A 20,353-nucleotide genomic window follows, 5' to 3' on the forward strand; every position below is an offset into this window, starting at 1 on the left:
TTGCCCGAGGAGGGTGGAGCTTTAGGAGATGAGGGCCTTCAATGGGATATAATGCCATACAGTCCACGTGCCAAGGTGGCTTTTTCCTCCAGGTGAACTGATCTCTGTCACCTGGAAATCAGTTGTAAAAGGGGAAAGTCTCCAGTCACCACCTGGAGGTTGGGAGCCCCAGAGGGGTGGAAGTACAGAGTTCTGAATCAGTCTCTTGATTTATTAGCAAAATTAGCTGGGCAACAGTGCCAGGCGCTGGTCTGACTCATGAACTCCATTGCACAATAAGCTTCCAAGTCAATGTAGTGCCTCTGAACAGAATCCCTGTTGGTTTGTTTAAGCTGGCTCAAGGTGTAGCTTGCATCACGCTTTACCCTTAGCATGTTTTGATCCCAGCATGCTGATGGTGACACCTGATTGTCAGCCACACCCTGACACATTTTAGCTCTTACCTCCTGCCTCGTGTGCTGGACCAACATACTGCATTGGATATTGCAAAATGGGGAATGCCTGTATCAAGAATGTCATACTGTGTGCATCCTCCCAGTTCACAAGAATAGAGAGCCAGCTTGGTGTAGTGGTTAGAAGTGCCGACTTCTAATCTGGAGAGCTGGGTTTGATTGCCCGCTCCTCCACATGCAACCAGCCGGGTGACCTTGGGCTCGCCACAGCACTGGTAAAGTGGTTCTGACTGAGCAACAATATCAGGGCTCTGTCAGCCTCACCCACCTCACAGGGTGTCTGTTGTGGGGAGAGGAAAGGGAAGGTGAATTTCAGCCACTTTGAGACTCCTTAAGGTAGAGAAAAGCATCATATAAGAACCGACTCTTCTTCTAGAACCCAACCTGTTTAGTTTCTTAATATCCAGCCTGGTGTTCTGGAAGTCTTAAAGTCTTGCACATGTTGTTGAGTTAGTTGGGATAATTTTAATGAAAGACACGATGGGTTTTGGTAATATTTGGTTGCTATTCAATATTTAAGAGAGCCAGCTTATGGTAATGGTTAAGAGAGGTAGCATCTAATCTAAAGAGTTGGGTTTGATTCCCCGCTCCTCCACATGCAGCTATCTGGGTGACTTTGGGCCAGTCAGAATTCTGTTAGAGCTGTTCTCGTAGAGCAGTTCTGTCAGAGTTCTCTCAGCCCCACCAACCTCACAGGATGTCTGTTGAGGGGAGATGCAGGGAAGGTAATTGTAAGCTGCATTGAGACTCCTTCGGTTAGTGGAAATCAGAGTATAAAACCCAGCTTTTCTTCTTCTATTAAAGTAAATTATATATTTTGATACATTATCTATTATTAAACTATTTAGGAAAAAATTCTTTTTTGATGGAAATACTGGGTTTCCTGTTTTTGTTTACCTTTAACCGTTACGCACAATTGTTTGTGTGTGTATATATGTAAAAGTATCCGTAACAAACCACTCGAGTTCCTCAAGAAAAAAACAAATCTTAATCACAGATAACATTTTGTGGTCCTCCCCTCAACTTCTTATGCTTGCTGATGTATCCTGTGGGATTTGGGGACAGTGTTTCTGTAGGTTTCAGCTGCAGGCCGAGGGAATCAGGCTTCAAAAGCATTTGGAGAGATTCAAAATTAAGTTGCCAAAAAATATGATTTAAGCTCAAACCTACCAGAGGTAGACATTCGCCTTGGAATGTTCTATGTGTGTTTGGAAGCAGCTGGCCATATATTGAATGGAATGCACCAAGAGGCTCTTATAAACCCAGGGGCATGTTATAGGGTCATTCCTCAGGGGGCTCTTTCCTTGCACATTCAGGCCTTGACATCTGTGAGATCTTCCTTCTAACATGGATGGCCCTTTCAAGACTGGAGATGGAGTGGTGGGTGGGAAGGAGGGCAGTTTTGCCCAACAGGAAGGCATTGCTTAAAAAGAACCTCCATTAGACAGGACCATTGTAAGTGTGTGCGTGTGTGTGTGTGTGTGTTTATAAATATCCCAAATGCCTGCTCATAATTTATTGTGCATGCCAATAGGTTGTGACTTCTACTTCCATGCAACCTTGGAACATTGCAAACATTTGCTTCACTGGGGATATGTTATTGCGTGTAGCCGTCACCTAATTTAGATGCCTACACCATCTGTACAAACAATAGAGAAGCATTCTTGTAGCAAATATCCAAAGGAAATTGGATGCAAAAAGCAATGTTGTCCACCAATATTACATCAGGATTAAAATAATAAATTATAGTAGTCCTTTAACTCAGCGTATTAATTTCAGAAATTCTTATCCGCAGTAACATTACATCATCCGTAGTGATGTAAGTAATTATGTCGGCTCCCCCCTCTCCCCCCAGAACTCCCATAAAGCTATATCAGAAGTCTAAATCCACTCATTGTTAGACCCAAGCAAGACACCACTAGGCATAGAAGATCCAAAGCCCCTTTACCAGCATGGACTGCCAGGCTGAAGAGACCTAAATAAAAGACTTCTGCACAGGTGTTTTTGTCCCTGCTGCAGTTTCTTCACTCAGTCAGAACCGGACAGAGATAAACAAGACTGAATCCTTGGCTGATTGCTTTTTGGTTTACCTATGAGGAATTGTGTCTGGATTTAACTAATAGTTTGTCGCAAGCTTGATTTGGGATCTATTTGTTTCTGCCAACATACGGTCTTAGCCCATAAAGGTCACAACAAAGCTGTAGAGAAAGACAGGTTTATAAATATTTTAATAAATAAAGTCAGAATTTGATTCACACAGCTGACAGCTCGAGGAGGATTTGCAATGTTCTAAATCTTGATGTTTGTGATGTTCTAAATCTAGTTTTAAGGGATTGGGGTTTTTATTGGGATATATTGTTATGTGATCCGCCTTGAGTCTCAGGAGGAAGATGGGCTATAAATCTGATGATGATGATGATGATGATGATGATGAACTAAACAATCATATTCCTCTTTTTGTTGGGAGGAGAGAGGTAATCTGTTCATTGTTTTTGTGATGTTGATCCAACAATCAATGTCCCTCTTTTAGAAAACCTGGTATTGTTCTAAGCTAAAGAAATCTATAGTGTATTTAATTAATATGCAAATTCTTCTGATAATCAGAGAAGCAAATTTCATTAGTATTATTTATGTAATTATTTTCAGATTTGTATACAGCCCCTTTCAGGGTTACAGACTTGGGACGATTTCACAGCAGGTTAAAAGTTAATCATAACAAAAACAGTTAAAACATTTAAAATGTTACCTTGTCCACCTTGGCTGGGATCTTTGTTTCTGCCTCCCCATCTCCCGCTCAGAAGGTGGTTTACTTTAAGATGGCTTCTTTTTAGGTGGGTTACTTTAGGAAGGGCCCCAAATCATGATGTTATTTCCGGTCAATCACTGGCCCCAACCAAAAGCCTGGTGGAAGAACTCCATTCTGTTGGCCCATAGAAGCAGAGGAAGTTTCAGAAGGGCCTGCAGCTCTTCTGGGAGCTCATTCCACCAGGTAGAGGCCAGAAGATCCTGGCTCTGGTTGAGGCCAGACGTACTTCTCTAGGGCTGAGGATCACCAGCCCATTCATATTGGTTGAGCAAAGTGCTCTTTGGGTGGTACAGTCGGTTAGGTAGTCCCTCAGGTAAACTGTGTCCAGACTGTGAATGGACTTCAAGTTCGAAACCAAAACCTTGAACATGATCTCAAATTCAACTGAGAACTAGTGCAGTTGCCTAAGAATAGATGCTGCATTCTGGGCCAGTTACAATTTCAAAGTCAGGAACAAGTATAGGCCTGTGTAGAATGAATTACATTAGGAGACAAGAGCTGGGTGTCATCAGCACTGGAAAGAATCAGTGGAAAGAGTTTCCATAATGGCCATCTGCAAAGAGAGCTACCAGTGGGAAGCCTAGACACCTAAGCATTTTGGTCACATAAATTATTTATTTCTCCTATTTCCTTATTGGTTATCCTGTCATCCTGCCTATCTTTCCAGTATACCTTAATTCACAAATTTCAGTTTCCTTTTCAGTAAGCTATATTTGGTTATACATTGAGCTACATTTGAAGAAGTGTTGTTTTTATATGCTGCTTTTCTCTACCAGGGGTCTCAAAGCGGCTCTCCCCACAACAGACACCTTGTGAGGGAGGTGGGGCTGAGAGAGCCCTGGCATTACTGCTCAGTCAGAACAGCTTTATCAGTGCTGTGGCGAGCCCAAAGTCACCCAGCTGGCTGCCTGTGGAGGAAGAGCAGGGAATCAAATCCAGCTTGCCAGCTTAGAAGTCACCACTCTTAACCACTAAACCACACTGGATCTCAGATCCATAGGTTGCAGGCTGCTATATGATGGTACAGCCTGGATAACGAGTTCATAAAAATTAGCCAGCCCAGCGAACCCACTGTTAGTGGCTCATCTCCCCATAGATCCATATATTGTTTTTTTCTGGCACACTGCAAGGCTAAAAGGGAAACCCAATGTTGGTTGGAGGTAGCATGGATGTAGGGTTGGCAGTTCTAGTTTGGGAAACATCTGGAGACTTTGAAGGTGGAGCTGGGAGTGGGAGGGATTTGGGGCAGGAAGGTATCTCAGCAGGATGTAATGATATAGAATCTACCCTCCGAAGCAGACATTTTCTCTCCAGGGGAATTGATCTTGTTCATCTGTGAGATCCCCAGATGCTGCTTGTTGGTTGGCAACCCTACCAACTGTCAGTACAGATTTTTAGCTGTTCACATGTTTCTGGTTTTTCTAGTCATTGTGAAGGCCAGAACTTGACGTGCCATGCATGCGATCCAGGAGAGACCGGTGAAACTCTGACTTTAACCACCATTCCTCCAGAAGACCTGGTGACCCGAGAATACTCTTGTAGCAAAATGATGGACCTTGCCTTCTTAATGGATGGTTCCAATAAGCTTTCCGAAAGTGACTTTGAACAGTTGAAAGCTTTCATCATCGGCATGATGGAAAAACTCCACATTTCCCAAAAAAGAATCCGTGTGTCGATACTGGAATACCGCACAGGCTCACACATTTACCTGGGTCTCAAAGATATCAAAAAACCATCGGAAATGAGAAGGATTGTCCGGAATATAAAATACACTGGTGGAGACGTGGCCTCCGCAACGGAAGTCCTGAAGTATATCGTGTTTCATGTCTTTGGGAAGGCTCCACGGACAAACGCTGCCAGAATTGCCGTGTTGCTTACAGCTAGCAGGGACCCAAAGAAAATCCAATCCATTTTCCCACTGTTGAAAAAGAAGAAAATCACCGTGATCCCAGTTGGGCTCGGACCACACATCAGCCGTGAGCAAATTGGACTCATTGAAAGGCAGTCGCCGGAGAACAAGGCCTTCATCATGAGCAGTGTGCTCGAGCTGAGGGAACGGAGGGACGAAATAATTGATTATTTCTGTGGTCTCGTGCCTGACATAAGTTCTGTCTTACAAGTTACAACTCTGAGTCCCGTTCCAACACTTCCCAGTGTCCCTTCTGCAACCGTACCTGGGTTACGTCAAGAGATACCGGAAATATCGCCATCGATGTTTTCCGTTACGTTCAAACATACCCCCAGGACTGTTGACATTGTTTTTGTCCTGGAAGGCTCCGACAAAGTGGGCAGGGAGAATTTCAATTTGGTCAAAGAGTTCCTCGCCCGCACAATCAGGGAAATGGACATAGGAGAAAAAAACATTCAAATTACGATTATACAGTATTCGTTCACAATCACTGTGGAGTATTCCTTCAGCGACAGGCAGTCCAGGGAAGACCTGCTTAGGAGGGTGAGGGAGATCATGTACCGTGGAGGAAATGCCACCAACACCGGAAAAGCTCTCCGCTTTGTCTCTGAACAAACCTTGACGACGAGCAGAAGAAAAAGGGATCACAGATCAAATCTGGTTTGTATTCTGACAGCAAACCCTGCTACGGATACCATCACACGCCTTCCCAGTGATATCAATGTCATTCCTGTGGGTATTGGCCGTAACGTGAACATACAGGAACTTGAAAAAATAAGCCAACCACAAGCTCCAATCATCCTAGAGGGATACAACAGGCTCATCCAAGAAGGCCCAGACTTAGTACTGAGAAAGTGTTGCTCTACAAAAGGTAAGGTCCAGCTTTTGCTTGGGGCTTTTGTGTCTCAGGCTTTCTCAACCCTGGGTTTTTCCGATGACTCCAGAAGAGTTTTCCGAATGGGTGGGAGTTAAATAATTTTAAATATATATTTTAATGCGTTAAACATTTACCAGGTGATATGACCATATATGGTCATCTTGACCCACTCACCCATGCCCAAAATGGCCAGTGGTAGAGGGGGTGGGAATGGGAGGGGCCAGTGGTTGACGTGTACATGGCTAGGCTTCCCAACCCTATTTTTCACAGTCAAAGATTCAAGAGGGTGGCAGGTTACAGTGTCAGCGATAGGGTTGTGGGTGTCCTGCATGGTGCAGGGTGTTGGACTAGATGACCCAGGATGTCCCTTCCAACTCTATGATTCTATGATTCTATGATTCACTTCTGGAGTTTCTGGGAGCCTGAAGAATGTTTCAGGGGTTTCTCAATAGTTAAAAAGTAGAGGAAGGCTGATTTAGAAGATCCCCTTAAAATGTTCATACTCTTCCTCTTGCCACAATCCTGGCGTCTTTCCTGACCTGTTACAAGACGACATTAGGACTGAAGAGAGAGAATTCTGATGGTATGATGAAGCTATGCTCAATAAGTTTTTCTCTCCCTTTGTTGCTTCGAGTCAAACAGGGATGTTTGCCTGGCATTTGCGCGGTTTTGAGAACCTGCAAAACCTGTTACACCTCAGAGAATAGTGGAACAATGGAAACATTGTGTTGACATTTGCACCACCAGAGCAGTGCTTTTCAAGCTGATGTCTAGAAGAACCCTGGGGTTCCTTGGGAACTTATTAGTGATTCTTCAAAGGGAAGAACAATAACCACAGGCCAGCTTTGCTGAAAGGCAGCTTGTCCACCACACGTGAACTTTCCTTGCAGTGCTCAGACCAAGGGGGGGAGACATTGGCCATGTTCCAGGGTGACAGTCAGGCCCAACAGGTTTGGGCAATAGTCCAGGTAAATTGGATGTGTGCCTTACAACCTTTCCTAAAATTTTCTACAAAGTGGTGGGGAAATGCGCAAGAATTTGTTTGCCAGACGAATCGTTGTGGAAAAGGGATTCTACAGGTAGAAAGTTGGAAAAGACATGCCTCACAGTATTATTCTGTTTTCTCCCTAAGCATTTTTTTTTCAAACCTATTCTTTCCTTTCTCTTGCTTTGGGAACATATACTGTTGTTCAGCAGTTGCTTAGTTCAAATTTCTTATCAGAATAACAGAGTAAATAAAAAAAAATTATCCACAGGAACTTGCAGCAAGCCAGTGGATGTGATATTTCTTCTGGATGGGAGTTCAAATGTTAGAGAATCACAATTTGAGGAAATGAAACACTTTGTGAAGGCCTTTGTTAACTACATGGATGTCGGTGAGTACTACGTGTAAGCTTGTAGGAGTTTGGGGGTCCCGCATTAGCAATGGGGGCCAGGAAACTGCTGCTGTGAAAGGTATCATCGCGTGACAGGTAGACTTACAGTGCCATCCCTACACAGAACAAATTTTGAGTCCAGCGACACCTTTAAGACCAACAAAGTTTATTAAAGTTTAAAAGGGAGCTCCTCCGCCAGGCATTTGGTTGAGGTCAACCAAACCACCGCTTCCAGTTGGCCCCCAAGCTCCCCCCCCTACGACCAGCGCTAATCGGTTACCCACGGGGTCCAGTAAGAGTTGAGCTGAGGCTCTCACAATTTCTATTTTATAATGTTATTGTTTATGATCTTGTTATTATTGTTATAATGTTATTACTGTTACTGTTACCATATGTTAATTGTATCTTTTCCTCTTTTCTGTAAACCTCCCTGAGCCCTTGGGGAGGGCGATATATAAATACTATAATAAAATAAATAAACTTTATTAAATAAAGGTGCCACTGAACTCAAAATTTGCTCTGATGCTTCAGACCAACATGGCTCCCCACTTGAAACTATCCTTACGCAGAGGTCTTAAGTCAATGTATGTAGAAGGTCCATTCATTCATTCATTCATTCATTCATTCATTCATTCATTCATTCATTCATTCATTCATTCATTCATTCATTCATTCATTATATTTATATACCGCCCTCCCCGGTGGCTCAGCTATATAACTGCACAGAGCTATACTGTTAAGCAGGGTAGTGTGGGTTCTTTTTCTTAAAAGATCTGAAAGACCATTCATCAAATGAATCCCAGTCCTGTGTCAGAAATCTGTGCTTCTGAAATCTGTACAAAGGTTATACAAATGTTGCTTATTTTCATGATTTCTTATATTTTGAATGCTTTATTCTGCCTGCCTGTCAAAAGGAGTGATGTGAAAGACAAACAGCGGAGCACGGCAGCCTAAACCCTGAGGCTACTCCCACAGGGCTGTTTGCGCTGATAAGACAGTAAAAAGTCAGTAACTCATATGGATGAGAAATGTTAGAGCCAAAGAAATCTCAAAGATGATGAAACAAGTCAGGTTTCAAGCATACAGATGAGGGAATGTATTGGAGTGAGTTTCTACGTGGACCACATTACCCATTAGAGCAGACTGTAGTTTAATTTAGCAAACCAGATGAGGTAACCAAATCCTGAGGTGACAGAATGGACTGGATCACTATAGACTACTCAGACGTATCCTTTTTTTTTCTTTTTGGAAAAAAATTGCTGTCTCACATTTTTACAATTCTGTAAAATGGCAGAGACAAATTTTACCTCTGGTTTGATGCTTCTCTAATAGCAGGAGGGTGAGTGTGGTTTTACAGAGAAGCACTAAAAAATATCTCCCCCTCCTTCAGGCTCAATTGGTATATTCCGGCAACTAGGGTTGCTAACCTCCTGGTGGAGCCTGGAGTTCCCTGGAATCACTGCTGATCTCCAGGCTGCTAAGATCAGCTCCCCTGGGGGAAATGGCGGTTTCAGGGGGTGGATTCTGGCATCATAGCCCAACTGAGTGCTCTCCCCAGGCTCAGCCCCCTATCCTTCAAGAATTTTCCATCCCAGAGGTGGCAACCCTACATGTCATGTCAGGGTTCTTTCACTTATCTCATTCTCTTCCACATGTAGACCAGGGCTATAATTCAGATGATCAATAATCTCTTTATATTAATATTGTTGTTGTTGTGTACATAATACAGTTAATAGTTAACAAGTAGTTAAAATTAACAAAATAAAACATTAAACATTAAACAATATAAAATTAGCAGCATCAATTTGTTGTCCTACTACCCAGAGATTATCACTACACATAGACCTTTTCCAGGTTGGATGTCTCTGCGGAGGTGTTTTGTCAGTGGGGGACTGTAGATGTTAAAAGCTCACTGGCCCTGACCAAAGGCTTGCAGGCCCTGCAGAACTGTAACAGATCTGGCAATGCCCAGATCTCCCCTGGCACCAAGGAGGGGCCAGGACCAAGAATGTCCTGGCCCTGGTTGAGGTCAGACATACTTCCTTGGGACCAGGGACCACAAACCGGTTGGAATTTGCAGAGCAGAACACTCTTGGGGGGAGCATAGGCAGAGAGCTGGTCCCTCAGGTACGCTGGGTCCAGACTGTAAAATGGCCTTAAAGGTAAGTATTTTTATCGGAGTGATGCATTGGGAGAATTATCTGATAGAAGCAGTAAGGAGTATATTGGTTGAGGTTTTCTAAGGCATGGGCCCATCAAACAGCTGAATTTCTCCTAAATAGCACATCCAAGTTCATTTGGGGAATGGTGAGAAAATACAAAGCACTGTAAATGAATGTAGAATATATCTGCAAGAGGGTTACCTTTACTATCACTTCTAGTTATAGGCAAACTTCCTGGGAAAAAGTTGAGAAATAGCTTGATTTTTTTTTAGTGCCATTCTGAGTTCAGTTTCAGTTCTGCTGTACTTCTCACAATACTATCAGGAACACAGAGGGATCCGTTTCAGGTGTTGATTTGCAGCAGGAGAGCAAGATTTGAGTCCCATAGCACCTTGACCTAAAAGACCAAAAAGATCAGACTTCTTTACTTTCTGGAATGGCCATGGCAGAAAATGGGAAGGGAAACCTTTTTTGCCCCCTCCCTGATACCTGGGGCACCCAGCTGATCTTGTAGGGAGAATGAAGGGAAGAGGGAGAACAGAATTCTGCTGCTGCTATTATAACCTCAAACACACAAGAGCTCAGGAGTCATGCCACTACCTTGGCTTGGAGGGGAACCAGGGAATTACAAACTTTGGTGACAGCTTGAAATAGCTTCAATCTCTGTTTACAGAAGCAGTCCAATAAAAAAGATGGACACTTTAAGGCCCACTACCCTTTCTTGTCTTTTAATTTCCTCTGCAGGGCATGCAGCAATGCAAGTGGCCGTTCTTCAGTATGGCAAAGCAAGCACTTTGGAAATCTCCTGGAACGCACCTCAGGAGAAAGCCATGCTTTTACCCATGGTGAGCACAATTCGTCAAAGACAGCATGGACCCACCAAACTTGGTAGGTGAAAATCCAGCCTGCGCAGAGGTGGGGGTGTTTTTGCTGATCTTTCTGGCATGTATAAGTATTTTTATTTTCTTACCTGAAAGATTTCTTTTTTCCCTCCAGGGGGGCTCACAGGTGAATAAAACATTGCATGAGAGTAATGTTTGGGGATTTCATGTTGGTTTCTCTGCTGGTTAAGCCCACTTTTAATCCCTTGGAAAAAATAGCAGGGCAGGCATATGGAGTTGATGGAACAACACAGTGCCCATATAGTTCAGATGCTCTTCTCTAGTCCCATGGCTTGCTGAGTTAAAACCCCTCCAAGGACATAGCAACCCTTGTTCAATAGACAGTGCTACTGCCTCACCTCTTGCTGCACAATGTACTGGTGCAAATCTTTGCCTTGTTCTGAGCTGGGAATCTGAAGAGTTGGGGAAACTTCAGACACAACATGGGGTATGAATGAAGGGCATAAAACAAAAACAATCCTGGTTAGCGCAACTACAGTTTACTTTCATCACTTGGCTTGCAGCTAGCTGTTGACTATTATGTAGATTTTCAGGTGACATGGGTCAGTTTGGAGAAGGAGCATAAATCATGGTACAGAATTTTGGCTGGGCCTGTTGAAAGTTCAGAATATTCCAGTTCATCTGTGCCCCAAACCTTTTTGCCTATCCTAACATTAAATATATCTATGACGTTTCTGATCCATGAGGTTACCATCTATTTTTAATCACAATGATTTGTTCCCTGGCAAGGAAACTGTAGATAAAGATAACCGTTATTGCGGGAAGAATATGAGGTTGCGACCTTTGCTTTGACCCTTCTTCTTCTCCTTCTTCTTTTTTTACTGGCCTCTTGAAGAGGAGATGTCAGCTAAAAGATAAAATCATATAAAAGATAATTGCTGCTTGGACTGTGCATGCAAAATATATTGGAGACTTGTAAAACTACCTGTAAGACAGAGGTGGGAATGTGCTTCATTTCCAAAGCAAGGGGTTACATATAGGCCAGAGAAGGTGGGCAATAGTGAAGAAGAAGAAGAAGAAGAAGAAGAAGAAGAAGAAGAAGAAGAAGAAGAAGAAGAAGAAGAAGAAGAAGAAGAAGAAGAAGAAGAAGAAGAAGAAGAAAAGAAGAAGAAGAAGAAGAAGAAGAAGAAGAAGAAGAAAAGAAGAAGAAGAAAAGAAGAAGAAGAAGAAGAAGAAGAAGAAGAAGAAGAAGAAGAAGAAGAAGAAGAGTTGGTTCCTGTATGCCACTTTTCTCAAAGGAGTCTCAAAGTGGCTTAGATTTGCCATCCCTTTTCTGTCCCCACAACAGAAACCCTGTGAGGGAGGGGAGGCTGAGAGAGCCCTGAGATTACTGCTAGGTCAGAACAGCTTTATCAGTGCTGTAGTGAGCTCAAGGTGACCCAGCGGGTTGCATGTGGAGGAGAAGGAAATCAAACACGGTTCGCCAGATTAGAAGTCCACACTCCTAATCACTATACCAAGCTGGCTCTCATTTCTTATTTCTTTCCCTGAAAGAATTCCTGCAATAGGAATCGACAGTAGTAATGAGGTGGGTCATGTCCATAAGCTTCAAAATATTGAAAAACCCTTTATTGTGATAATAAATGTGAATTTTTAAGATATAAGCTCCAAAAGATAGGGGAGGATGAAGAGCAATATACGTTCTACCTTCCAGTCAACATTCTTGGGGAAAGGCTGTGACTCAGTGAAAGAACCTCTGTTTTGTATGCAGAAGGTCCCAGGTTCAATCCTCAGCAGCTCCAGATAAAAGGAACAGGTAGGAGGTGTTGAGATAGACCTCTGCTGAGGCCCTGGAGAGCAACTGCCAGTCTGAGTTGGCAATGCTGGCCTTGAGGGACCCATGGTCTGATGGTATAAGGCAATTTCATGTATGTTCATCTCCTCTAATTCCACATCAATACTATTATATGGTTCTAAAATCTCGTATCCTTACTTAGTAAATAATTCTTTGGTCAAGGACATCAGAAGAACCACAGTGGACCAATACAAGTATGGTGGCTCTCTGTTAACAATGTTTAGAGCTCTGGAAACTAGATTTGACAAGACTTTTTCTTCCTTTGGTGCTCCTCCACAGAATTGCTGAAGGACCATGAGTGGAAATGTCAGGCTGGAACAGTATTTTAGTTCACGGAATGAACTATCCACCCTACCCCAACTAGAATACTAAAATGATGAAACAAGTAAAATGAGACAATGGGTTTGGGGAGGGATGATCACTTGGCACAGGGGAAAACATCAAAACGACATTTTAATTTAACCCGATTTAAACAAGAACTCTTTTGCTGATTTTTCAAGTTTACGAATATTCACCTGCCACCTCCCAGGTGTGCATTTGGATGCTGACAAACAGCTTGCTTGTGGTTAAGGTAGGAAGGAAGAATTTGTTCCAGCAAGGAGGAGGGAAGGGTTTCGGAAGAGACGTGATTGGGTTTGTGGTGGGCTTGTGGTTTGCTCATCTAGTTCTACACTGGCAGTAATCTTGTGTCCCAGCAGACAGGATGAGAAATTAGCAAAGTTCTTTTCTTAGGGGAAACACCCCTCCATATAGTATTGGCCAGCATCCCAGTGATGTTTGGAGATCTCCCAAATGACAACTGAGCTCCAGCCTACAGAAGTCATTTCCCCTGGAGGAAATGGGAGCTTTGGAAGATGGACTCGGTGGGATGACGCCTTGTGACACGATTATGCCTTGCTGTACTTGCTCTCCTCACACCTGGCCCTCCCTAGGCTCTACCTCTAAATCTAAAGGAATTTCTCAACCCAGATTTCCCTAGCCTAAACTTGTAAGCAGCCCTGCCAATTGATCATGCCTCCCAGCCTTCTTTAAGGAAGCTGATTTACAGCTGTTTCCTGTACGATTCCTGTAGGTTACCTGCATTCCTGGTAAAGTATTGTATGATAACTCGGATAAAGAAGTTGACTGAATAACTGCAACACAACTCTTGTCGAACCAGACATCTCTTCTTAGGGTTGCCAGCTCTGGGTTGGGAAGAACTGGAGGCTTTAGGGGTGGAGCCTGCAGGGGGTGAGGGTGGGAGATGGGCGGGGCTTCAATGAAGTATAATGCCATGCAGTGCTCCTTCTAAGCAGCCATTTTCTCTAGGGGAGCTGATCTCTGTTGCCTGGGGATGAGCTGTTATTCCAGGAGATCCTCAGGTCCCACCAGGAGGCTGGCATCCCTATCTCTTCTCCAGCCCATCAAATTATTTCAGGCTTCCAATGGTATCTCTCCTCAAATACTTTGAAATATAAAGGCCACAATCCAAACAGCCTTGAGGGTGAGTGGAAAGACCAAATGAAGCCCTTCACTGAATCAGCTCCAAAGAGTTCCTCAACCACCTGGAGAAACTGTTGTTCTTGTGTTTGTGCATGCACACAGACAAGAAAGAGAGAGAGCATGCGGCAGCACTGAGAAGGGGGGGGGGGTGAAGTCCCAGTGCATGTGGGGAACACTGTCCAGGGCCTTTTGGATTCCACCCATAATGTTTTTGGACAGGAGACTACAGTCTGTCTGGCGCTAGCCTAGCATCAGGGCTCTGCTAGGAGCAGAGGGGTGTTCAGATTTTAGGATCCTTGGCCTACTTTGTGCAGTCAAGAGTTTATTGCTGCCGAAAAGTGAGAAATGAAACCTGACTTCCATAGTTCACTGGAGGATTGGCCATGATTGCTTTCTCAGCCTGGAGAAATAATAATAAAACCCACCAAAAAACAGATGGCCGAGAAGCTGTTCCTCCTCTTTGTGGGAAGAATAGCTATGCTCCAAATAGATAAGTTATACAGGACTTTGTATGTAATGTGTGTAGCAAGTTGCCCAGGTTGCTGGACTGTCAACAAGAAGCAGCCTTAGATCAGGCTGTAGACCTTCGGGTCCATTTAGGCCTGTACTGTCTACCTTGGATGGCAGGAACACTCCAGGTTCTAAGCTAGCCCCCTGATATCTTCATCCCTTCAACCGGAGATGCCTAAGACTTGAAGCTTTTTGCAGAACTTCCTTAATCAAAGGAAGCATGGCTTCCCACCTCTTCTTTAGGATGTGCTGTTCCCCTCTCTTTAAACTTGGTTCAACATGATGCTTCACTGGTAATGACCCTGGTTAATTAAATCTCCGGCCTAGTCTTTGCACTCAAGTATTTCACAATGAAGGTGGAAATTGTTTGTCATCCTTAATCCGATTTTTCAGAAGATCTGTGACAGGGAATATTCCCAAATGTGATGGGGGAGAAAAGACAGGGATTCCTATTAACTCTGAGTGTTAGCTTGGGTTGTCCAAATTGGAATTAACCATACTTTTGAGGAAAGCGCTCTCTTTCCTTCACTCTATTCACAAGAGTTGGGTGATGCGTAAACATATATTCATTAAAAGGCTTATGTTCAGCTTTTCTCCCTGTTGGAGAGCCAAAGTGACTTGCCCCAAAAACTGCACACATGATTTGACAAACAACCAAGATGGAAAAAGAAATGCAGTAGAAATCCAGGATGGGTCTGGGATTAGGGTTGCTAGTTTCCTCCCCCTCTTCTGGCAGGGGTTCGCCGGGAGGGCTAGAGTTGCCAGATCCAGGTTGGGAAACATCTGGAGATTTGAGATGGAGCTTGGGAGGACAGAGTCCCTGGAGTCCATCCTTCAAGCCATCCATTTTCTCCAGGGGAGCTGATCTCAGTAGTCTGGAGATGACCAATGTTTCCTATGGGATCCTCAGGTCCCGCTTGGAGGCTGGCATCCCTATCCGGGTTCCACCTTTGAGACAGAGGATAAGAGCCAAGGGCCAAGATTTTTTTTTTTGCCCTTTAGATCATGACAAGAAGTTCCAGTTTCTGGCAGAACTAGGCTTGAACACTTGAAGCTAGAGATGCCAGTCCCCAGGTGGGACCTCTGAATCCCCTGTAATTATAGCTCACCTCCAGATGAAAGAGATCAATTCCCCTGGAGAAAACGGCTGCTTTGGAGGTTGGACTCCACTGAGGTCTCTCCCAGCCCCAAATCTCACCTACTCCTGGCTGCACCCCCAAAGTCTCCAGGTCTTTCCCGACCCAGAGCTGGCAAGCCTACCTGAAACTGAAAGGGAAACAAACTCAGTCTTGAGCTTCATCTGGCACTAGGGGTGATCCCAAGATGACCCTTGCTGCTTTGCTTCATTAGTTTAAAAAGCTAATGGCCCAAATGAAAGACCAATTGGCTCCACATCACTGGTTTTGCAAATCTAGCTAGAATTCAAATTAGTCCACAAGTTAGGCTCACAATGTTCAGGTCTTATGGAATGAAAACAGGCTGAGTGAGTTTACAGGTGTATTTACCTGTTTGTACCGAAATTTCTAGTCTGCCTTTCTCATCAACGCTCAAGGTGGAGGTTGGAAAGCGCAACCTGAAACTATGGGCTGAAACAGTCATAGTCAGGCTCCAATAGCTCTGTCTGACCATAAAAGTTCAAGTACACATGTTCCAGATGAGGGGCTGCGTGGGTAAGGGAAAGGAGATTCAACCCTTCAGCTCTGCAGAGTTGACTACTCTGGCTCTTGAATTTAAAGTGGGGAAAAAAGAGGGTTCCCCATTTAAAACTCTGCTACTACACAGGAGTCTGGTTTTGATTAGTGAAACGAAGCAGTTGTGGGCAAGTTCAAGAAAGTTTGCCAATTCAGGATTAAGAAATTCCTGGAGATTTGGGGGTGGAGCCTGGGTGGAGGGTGGGATTTGAGGTGGGGCAAGGCCTCTGTCCAGCAATCAGATCAGCCAATTTTTCCAGGGGAACTGATTTCTGTAACGTGGAGATCACTTGTAATTTTGGGAGATGCCCACCTGGAGGATGGCAATCATACACAATGTCCCCTTCCTTCCATTTCTCAAACACAATTGCAGTTGTGTGCATGCATACTTTGCAGACCGTACTTTCATTGTATCTGTTTTGACTCTAACTCCAAATGGAAGTGCTGTAGACGTAAGGTAGATCTGATGCAGGACGTGTGCTGCTTCTTCTGGATGGGGTTATACCCTCTTAAAAGGCAAGACAAAGAAGAGCTGGTCTTCATACCCCACTTTTCACTTCCCGAAGGAATCCCAAAGCAGCTTACAAACATTTTCCCTTCCTCTCTCCACAACAGACACCCTGTGAGGTAGGTAAGGGTGAGAGAGATCGAAGAGAACTATTCTTGGGGTACTTGTGGATTGTAAACTAAACTAGACCTTGGGGTACTTGTGGATTGTAAACTAAACATGAGCAGGCAGTGTGATGCAGCGGTAAAAAAGGCAAATGCCATTTGCATTTAGGATGCTTTGGGCTGATCCTGCATTGAGCATGGGGTTGGACTAGATGGCCTGTATGGCCCCTTCCAACTCTATGAATCTATGATTCTATAATTCTATTCTGTGAGCTCTAAGAAAACTGTGACTAGCACAAGACCACCCTGCTGTCTACATGTGGAGTTGTGGGGACTCAATCCCATTTCTCCAGATCAGAGTCCATCACTCTCTTAACCGCGACACCAGGCTGCAGTCCAGTAAAGGAGGCTTCCTCTTCCTCTTCCCAACGCCTTAAACTTGATGGCAGTTTATGCACATACAATGCACTTTAGGTGGAAGTACTTCTGGACTTGGTCCTGAAAACCAGTTGGTGCAAAACATGGTAGCTAGAATTTGGGGTGGGGGGGGGGGTCATCTATTGCAGTAAACATAAATTTTATACCAGCTGTGCTGGCTTTCTGTTTGCTTGTGGGTCCAATTTAAAAAGCTGTTTTTAACATTTAAAAACCCCAAACAAAGAAAACTGAGAGGCTTCACACCAGTTAGGAAGGCTGAGGAGGGGTGCTGATTGGCCAGGCTGACCCTGGAAGCCCAGCACATTTAGGTAAAGTTTCCAACAGCTACGTTTGCATCCTACAGCGCTCTGTTGTCATGCCTTGACTCCTCTGCCATACTCAGGTGCTAGGAAGTCACTTTCTTTGACTCCTTCCTGAGGAAGCGTTCCATAAGTGTGGGTGAATAAAGGCCCTGGGGGAATTTGGCTTCCTTGGTCAAAGCCATTGAGGAGGTGTTACCGGAATCGTAGAGACGTCTTTAACATGATGATTCATAAGGTCTAGGCAGCCACGTCTGCTTTGTTGAATTCCCCTGCCTGTTATAACTGTACAACATCCTCAACTGATTTAACATTTTAGCCTTCATTTCAGGAAACAAAATATTAAATAGCTATTAAAGCATATTCTTGGTTTCTGCTTCTCTCCCCCCACCCCCACTTGAGTACATGGGCTCTCCCCCTCCCCTTCAAATATCACGTTTTTGGATCCTGTCTAAGTTTTTGGATTGGATTGAGCGGCTTTCCTGCCATTCCCATTAGCTTGTCTTTTAATGCTTGTGAATAAAATTACACCCCTCCATCCCTGTTTTAATTTACTAGTGAAGCTGCTAATATACATGCCTAGACTCTGACACCAGGTACATCACACCTGTCTTAGGTAGAAATGCTTCTTGCTTTCAGTAGCTCTTTTTGGTTGTTAGGATTTTAGTTCTCTGTCCTGTACCAGGAAATTATGGTATGTTTGCTGTTTTGCATTCAAGTATTTTCCCGTTTCAGTAAACTCAATCAGAACTAACATAATTATATGTTCTAGGATTTACCATAAGAGTTTTTATCAGTTCTTGAGTGCCCGCTATGTTACTTCCTGTTTATACCGGAAGTTACACAAGAGCACTGTTGGATGCTCCACTGCATTTCCTCCATCCAGCGCCTGAGACACTGGTGGGCAAAGTATCCCTAGTATCATGCTGACTTGGTATAATAAGGCAGGGGTAGTCAACCTGTGGTCCTCCAGATGTCCATGGACTACAAGTCCCATGAGCCCCTGCCAGCTTTGGAATTGTAATCCATGGATATATGGAGGACCACAGGTTGACTACCCTTGCAATAAGGTATTGAGCACCAAAATAATGACAGCCAAAAACATTTCACACAATTCCAGTTCTCTGGGCTGAGCTTGGCCAATGCCATTTTCTTTTAAACTGTGCTACACTTATGTTGATGATTCAGGATTGGGAAATTCTTGGAGATTTGGGGACAGAATGGGGCTCAGCAGGGATGTGATGCCATACTGCCCACCCTCCAAAGCTGCCATTTCCTCTGGGGGAACTGATCTAGGCTAGAAAAAAGTTGTAATTTGGCAAGAACTCTTTTTGGGATTAGGCAGGCAAAACATGGTCTCATTTGTGTTTTCTGGCAGTGGGGAATAAACGGAGAAAGGGGGGGGATTAGGAAGCAGCCCTCTTCTGATCATCCAGGCGTCTGTGCTCTTTGGTTTTAAGCCTTAATGTTTACACACAATCACTCTTCGGGGTCCAGTTACTATTTCCAGCCTCTCACAAATCTACCCAGACATAAATAGAGTGTGAAACAACACAAATCCCCCCCAAAAGGAGGGAGTGTTTTATCATTCTGGTGTTTCTCCATAGCAATGTGGAAGTGTTAATTTTTTATTTAAAATGTTTCTGTGTTGTGGCATTACCAAATAGCAATGCAGAAGAGCCTTTTTATTAAAAAACTAATTTTGGGGCTTGGGGGGTGGGGGAGAAAGTTTGAGTCCCTGAGATAACCGCTGTGCTGTGATTGGTGGCTTGCTGGGATTGACAAGCCATGGAGTGGGGGGAGAATTTTGACTTGTTTTCCCTTACTGCCTCATTGGGAGGCAAAAAGCATTGACAAGGCAGGAGGGAAAATGTGGGCGGGGGTTTGCAAGCGCGTTGATCTGAAATTGATCTGAAACTTTCACTCACACTAAATAACGCTTTAATCCACTTTGCAATTTGCAGCTGGATTTTACTGTGAGGAATTGCAAAGGGACATTGAAGTGGCCCTTCTGTGTTATACCTTTCTACCCAGGCTCCTTCTGGTGTACATGGTTCAATAGCTGGCCACTTCTTTGCTATATTGTTGTACGGTTCTGGCCCAGGAATAATGTTATAGCAAATGTCCATTAAGATGAAAGTGCCTTCACTTTCCGCCCAGTAATTGAACAACAGCTTTATAGAATGGGAATACTTGTAGCGTATTCCACAGGTGAGTGAAATGATTGTTTTTGTCTGTTGTTTCCCACTGGATGTCACTGTTGCTCTATCAAATATTTAGCTGCAAGGGTCAATCAAATATGGGGAGCTTAGATAGCTCTTTCTTTTTCCAGATGTGAGTTTAATGGATTCAATGGTGTTTTTAGCACTGGAAATGCTATATTTGAGACGACTACTGTAAAAATTGTTTTGTAAAGGATAATTTTCTATGCCTGTCATGACGTCCAATTGACTTAGTACAAAACCACATGTTACATGTAATTCTGTGATAATTTCAAAACGTCCCCCTTTCCAGATGCAGTCAAAGGGACTACTTTTTGGTGCAGGAACATCGTATGGGGAGCTAGTAGCTTTATTTATGTAGGAAATTATTATTTAGTTTATTGATGCCGGGAATATTTGGTTATTTACTTAACTTGATTAAGATTATATAATAAGTTAAGATATGAGATAACAGTCCACGAGAATTTTTGTTTCTTCAATTAAATATATCCATTGAGCAACTCTGGAAAATAAAGTTTTCCAAACTATATGCAATTAGGATATATATCCTTCCCTCTTTTTCATAATCCACTCTTCTATTGGTAGAATACTGACTTCTTTTTCTTGCAAAGTTAATTCTAGCTGCTATTATCATGTGGAAGATCATATTTTGAATTTTATAGCATAAAATAGATGGCCCCAGGAAAATAGGGGAAATCCATATCTTATCCACATTTCAAAAATTATCAGTATTTGTTTGTCTGTACATCCAAAATTTGCATCCGGTAGTTCACAGTACTTACATATGTCATACAATTTTTAAATACATTTTTGCTATTTG

General features: G+C 43.5%; 1 protein-coding gene across 1 annotated transcript in view; it reads left to right on the plus strand.

The window, feature by feature from the left end:
- Positions 1-20,353, plus strand: part of VWF (von Willebrand factor) — a 149,986-nt gene that overhangs the window by 62,743 nt on the left and 66,890 nt on the right. Inside the window, exons 28-30 of the mRNA XM_077309827.1 lie at positions 4,684-6,038; positions 7,301-7,420; positions 10,327-10,470. Of these exons, the coding sequence (XP_077165942.1) occupies positions 4,684-6,038; positions 7,301-7,420; positions 10,327-10,470 (1,619 nt within the window). The remainder of the gene's footprint in view (positions 1-4,683; positions 6,039-7,300; positions 7,421-10,326; positions 10,471-20,353) is intronic.

This window comes from Paroedura picta, chromosome 14, assembly GCF_049243985.1.
Source record: "Paroedura picta isolate Pp20150507F chromosome 14, Ppicta_v3.0, whole genome shotgun sequence".
Taxonomy (NCBI): Eukaryota; Metazoa; Chordata; class Lepidosauria; order Squamata; family Gekkonidae; genus Paroedura; species Paroedura picta.